The 6,144-nt window shown below is 44.4% G+C and overlaps 1 protein-coding gene across 1 annotated transcript; it reads right to left on the reverse strand.

Annotated features, from left to right (window-relative positions):
* Nucleotides 1-4,467: 4,467 nt before the first annotated feature.
* Nucleotides 4,468-5,645, reverse strand: LOC123044048 (putative glycine-rich cell wall structural protein 1). The gene has a single exon (XM_044466670.1). It carries the CDS (start codon nt 5,606-5,608, stop codon nt 4,721-4,723), a length of 888 nt encoding a protein of 295 aa, XP_044322605.1. The 5' UTR covers nt 5,609-5,645; the 3' UTR covers nt 4,468-4,720.
* Between the last annotated feature and the right edge of the window lie 499 nt (nt 5,646-6,144).

Here is a 6,144-nt window from a genome sequence, read left to right on the forward strand (position 1 = left end):
CCCCGACACCGACACGACCCCCTGACCCCCGACACCTCCCGAAAAGGTGTTCTTTGGCCTTCCAGAGGCCGACGGGGTCATATATTTGTGAATTATTAGTTAGGTCATATATTTTTTGATTTTGTTATGAAAAACATCATATATAATTGTGTTGATCGGATAGTTTTAAATGTGTAGTTGTTTCATCGCTGCGAGGTTTGGTGTTTGACAACCTCGCCGTGCGTTTGACGAGCTCTGCCCCTTCGTTCGTTGGTGAGCATAAATGACATGACCTCCTCCCCCATTAATTATTTGATCTATTCTGATGAAACTTGATAGCTAGCTATATATGTGGTTGACGACAAAACACAGCGGGCGCTAACGCATTGCTGACGTCAACTGGCGGACGGCAAAGAGGCGTTCAAATTTGCCGTCCGCTGGCTGACGGCAAAGGCCGCCGTTAGCCGCCTAACAGACTAACGTTGGCGGACGTCCAGTATTTTGCCGTCACTCCTCTTTGTCGTCCGCCGCTGTAGGCAAAGCACTCTTTGCCGTCCGCCATAAAAAGTAGACGACAAAGGGCCTGTTTGCCGACCCTGTCTTTGCCGTCACTGTTTGCCGTCCGCCGTCCCTGGCTTTGCTGTCCGCTGTGGCGGACGGCAAAGTAGCTGATTCCTGTAGTGTGTAACATATTTAAGGTGGTGAACACCCTCTCCACGGAGCGAGGTGGGACTAAACTTGTGGACTGAACTTAGTAGTAGCAAGCTTTATAGAAATGCGCTACTTCTAACATCTATAGCAGTAGTGCGGTACAGAATAGGACGCTACTTCTATAACTAGCTTGACGGCGAGGTCATGGCAATTATAGCAGCAACGCGGTTTACAGAGGATGCGCTACTGGTATTTTTCTTTCAGCAACGCATTTTTCTGGCACGCGCTGCTGCTAAATAGCAGTAGTGCCGTATTTTGAAGAGCGCTGCTGGTAAGATTCTGTGTATAAGTTTTTTCCTAGTAGTGAGAGGGAATAGGAGAAGGAAAGGGGGTGGCGCCCCCTTCCCTAGTACAATTCAGCCTCCTCCCTTGTGAGGGGCGCACCAGCCCCTTGTGGGTTGGTTATCCTCCCTCCTATGGCCCATATGGCCAGTATCTTCCCCCGGGGGGTTCCGGTAACCCCTCCGGTACTCCGGTTTGTACCTGATACACTCCGGAACCCTTCCGGTGTATGAATACCACCTTCCAATATATCAATCTTTACCTCTCGGCCATTTCAAGACTCCTCGTCATGTCCGTGATCTCATCCGGGACTTTGAACAACCTTCAGTCACCAAAACACATAACTCATATAATACATATCGTCATCGAACGTTAAGCGTGCGGACCCTATGGGTTCGAGAACTATGTAGACATGACCGAGACACCTCTTCGGTGAATAACCAATAGCGGAACCTGGATGCTCATATTGGTTCCCACATATTCTACGAAGATCTTTATCGGTCGAACCACAATGTCAACATACGTTATTCCCTTTGTCATCGTTATGTTATTTTGCCCGAGATTCGATCGTTGGTATCTTTATACCTAGTTCAATCTCGTTACCGGCAAGTCTCTTTACTCGTTCCGTAATGCATCATCCCGTAACTAACTCATTAGTAACATTGCTTGCAAGGCTTCATATGATGTGCATTACCGAGAGGGCCCAGACATACCTCTCCGATACTCGGAGTGACAAATCCTAATCTCGATCTATGCCAACCCAACAAACACCTTCGGAGATACCTGCAGAGCATCTTTATAATCACCTTGTTACGTTGTGACGTTTGATAGCACACAAGGCATTCCTCCGGTGTCCAGGAGTTGCATAATCTCATAGTCGGAGGAATATATATATATATATGACGTGAAGAAAGCAGTAGCAATAAAACTGAACGATCATTATGCTAAGCTAACGGATGGGTCTTATCCATCACATCATTCTCCTAATGATGTGATCCCGTTCATCAAATGACAACACATGTCCATGGCTAGGAAACTTAACCATCTTTGATCAACGAGCTAGTCAAGTAGAGGCATACTAGGGACACGGTGTTTTGTCTATGTATTCACACATGTATCAAGTTTTCTGTTAATACAGTTATAGCATGAATAATAAATATTTATCATGATATAAGGAAATACAAAATAATGATTTTATTATTGCCTCTAGGGCATATTTCCTTCAGTTTATGCGCTATGCCGTAAGTGGCTGATTTGAATCCATATGTTTAATGCTATGGTTAGAATTATCTTAGTTCTTTTTTTGTAGTTGTGGATGCTTCTGAGATGGGATAATCATAAGTGGGTTGCTTGTTCAATTAAGAACAACACACTAGCATCCATGTGTCCTCGAGAATGCTTTGCTATTATAACAAGTACTTCCGGCTTGTCCTTTGCAATAAAAGGACTGAGCCACTTTGTTGTGCCTTGTTACTTTGGTTACTTGTTACTTGCTATCAATTTATGTTGCTATCAGATCATCTGTTACTACTCTTCTAAAAACTTGCAAAGAATATCTTGCTGAAACGACTTATCAATTCCTTCCGCTCCTCGTTGGGTTCGTCACTCTTACTTATCAAAAGGACAACGATTGATCCCCTATACTTGTAGGTCATCTACCGTAAAAAAGGAAAATATTAAAGGGTGTGAAAATAGATAGAAACTCTTGAATTAATTATAATTTGGTTTTCACCGCACATACTCATCATGGACAACATACTTTTCCAATACCCCCCCATTGCATAAAGTAACCATAGGCTTTTTTGACAAAAACAAGAGTACATTGTCTCAAAATGTTCTATCGTACTCTCATTGCTCTAGCGCCAACACCGAATATGGACCGAATTTTCTCATGCTCACGGAAGCACACCCGTGCTTAACATTTTCATTGAAACACAATTACTTTAAGAGAAGTGGTTCAAGCGGTGTTGTTCAGAAAAGCACAATTGTGCTTTCTGAGAAGCACAACCATGCTTCACGCGAAGCACTACCGTGATTTTCACGTTCTTGATAGACATGGAAAAACCCCAAAGAAACCAAGATAACACGATTTTTTTCAAAAACCCAATAAATAAATAAAAACCTTAAAAATCATGAAACCAAAGAAAAGCCAAAGAAAAAACCATCCGATATGCGCTAGGGTGAGCCCGCGAACCAAAGTGTCGCTTAGACACCCAACAAGGGGTGCCCCCAATTAGTTGATTTTTTAATAGTAGAGATTGAGAGAGAAACACAACTCACTACCAAAAAATTCACGTGTTGCCATGTATTTCCTCGTAAGCCAAGTGTAAAAACACGAGTTACGCCTCCCTCTCTGCTTACACATGTGCCATGTGGCACCACCGTTATCGGCTGCCGGTCGTCATACTGCTTTTTTTTACCGAGAGCCACGTTTTTAACCTCGACTTATAAGGCGACCATCCATGAATTGACACTCGGCCTAAGCTAAAAAATGAAGCCGAGGACCAGATGCCGAGTGTAACACTCAGCTTATACTTCACCGAGGTTAAATTGGGCTTTGTCAAATATGTTCCACACTCGGCTTCATTTATTTTTCGCGAGCGACATGAGTCGGAAGTAAATTCCCCTCAGGAGCCCATAGTCCCGTAAATTCATAAGGCTGGTCTTAATGGTAGTATCATGCATGTTAACTAATTTTTTAGATGATGTGACACATAATTAAATGAAGAAAGAGAAAATGTGGTATCATATTAAATGTTGTACTACATTATTATGACAAACATGATAATTAATAAGTAAGATACTAACTAATGATACTATGTATTACGGAAGTAGTATTATACACTAGTATCATATGCATGATACTGCATGATAATAATACATGATACCCCTGTTACGACCAGCCTAAACAAGTTGAAGGCCGTACGTATGGCAAATGACCAAATAGATCTTTGTAAGGTCGACCTACAGGCAAGCTTAGTAGTATTAGCCTGAATTATTGTCAGCAGGTTACTAATGCATTGGGCTTTGGGTCTCTGTATTTGTCTCATCTGTCCATTTTTATCTCTTTCGTTTCTCATAAAGCCTGCCACATACTCCATGCTAGCCAAACCAGCCACCATCCCCCACAGAGAAAGGAATAAATTAGGGGCAACTTGCAGAACTATCATTGAGGCCTCCTTTGCATAGGATAGGAATTTTAAAGAAATAGGAAAATCATAAGGAGTGAGATGACATACATCTCAGTTCGTATATAAAAAAATATCATTTGATACATAGAATATGATTTTTTTCATTGAGTCCAGGCTAGTATTTTTTTTCTTCAAAATGTGAAGAATTGATTTCTATCCTACATAGGAATAGGAATACATTCCTACAAACCAAAAGGCTTTAAGTGAATTTTTTCTTTGCAATCCTATCCTATGAAATTCCTACAAAGTTCCTACAAATCAAAGGAGGCCTGGCCTTTTTTAAAACAAGCAGTAGCAAGGCATATTGGTTCAAAAAGTAGTAAGCAAGCACTCAGACTAACAATGAAATAACATAAGATACACGTAGGTAGCGATTACATCTCAGTAGATTGCTCCACTAACTACTTAGTACTTCCACTAGAATCATGGAGCCCTTTATTTGGAGGCGCCTAGTAAAAACCCTATGAATGAATAGAAACACAAATGATGTGAAATCGTGAAATGAAGAGACTAGAGTACATGATGTGCTCCAATTCTAGCTTGTTCGAAAAGGAATTTTAAGGGTATCCGCCACTGCCAGACCCGGATCCGCTACCTCCACCGCCGCCGAACCCACCATTGTTGCTGCCGCCTTCACCACCACCCGTTCCAGCACCGGTTCCAGCGGCATAGCCTTGCCCATAGGAGCCAGTGCTACCAGTCCGTCCGCCTCCAATGCCAGAGCCAGAACCAACTCCCATACTCGGACCTTGAGCTACGCCTCCACCCTGGCCACCACCGTTGCCGCTACCCCCTCCACTTGCATTCCCCCCAGAAGTGTCATCGCTGGCGGCCTGTCCAGCTCCAGCGCCATTACCACCTCCATTTCCACCGTCACCACCACCACCGCCATTACCACCACCGCCAGCTTCAGAGTAGCTGTCACCACCAGCAGAATGAGCTACAGCCGGGGCGGTTGCTATGCCACTCTCACCTTCTCCTTGGCCAACACCCTTTCCGGCTCCAGATCCGCTTGACCCATCTGCGCCACCACCTCCACCACCGCCCCCACCCTGACCATCAGCACTGGCATACCCATTGCCACTAGGGGCTGACGCTGAGCCACTCGAACCAACACCGTTGCCACCGCCAGAGCCGGAACCGGATCCGGATCCGCCTTGAGAACCACCGCCAGCACCATGCCCCCCTCCTCCACCAAGTCCCTTGGCAAAGTTATACTTGTTACTGGAATCTCCACCGTTCTCGCCATATCCCAAGCCACCACCTCCTCCAGCCCCATGCCCCCATCCACTGCCACCCCCTCCCGACGAGCTGCCACCACCTCCGCCTCCCCCGCCTCCACCTCCAGCACTTGAGGAGCTAGCCAACATCCTTGAAGCATTGGTGAACCCAATGCTCACGAGGACAACAAAGGCAAGAGCTACAAGCTTAGTGCTAGTAGCCATTGTGACTTGTGATTGAGAGCTCGGTGGAGTGTGAGATGAGTTGGGTGTTGAAAGAAGAGAGGGTTTCGTGGGTATATATAGTAGCGGAAGCTGTGCATGCGTGATTGATGCTGAGTGTTGGATCTTACACACAGAAGGTGCACACGGTAGCATACATGCACACCGTTGACTGCAATGAATGCATCGATCAAGCAAATCTCTTCATATCTTTCTTTATAATCTCTAACTAATTGATGAGAACTGGTCAGCTGTAGAAGGGACTGAAGATACGTACTGATGCTTGGTTGGGAATTGAGAATCAATCTCCTGTCAGACACATTAATTAATTCTTCTCTTGATACGACCAGCTGTAATTTAAGAACCATGACGGCTATTGTTCTGATCGATACTGATGATGTGCTTTCTGGGAAAACACCCGTAATCTAGTTTTGGGTTGCATAAAAACCCTAAGTTTTAGGAAAACCTTTAGAAAAAAACATCTTTGTTGCGATTTTTCGTGTGAGTTATTTTCATTTAGATTGGTTCTCACATGTTGA

Source organism: Triticum aestivum, chromosome 2B (assembly GCF_018294505.1).
Source record: "Triticum aestivum cultivar Chinese Spring chromosome 2B, IWGSC CS RefSeq v2.1, whole genome shotgun sequence".
NCBI lineage: Eukaryota > Viridiplantae > Streptophyta > Magnoliopsida > Poales > Poaceae > Triticum > Triticum aestivum.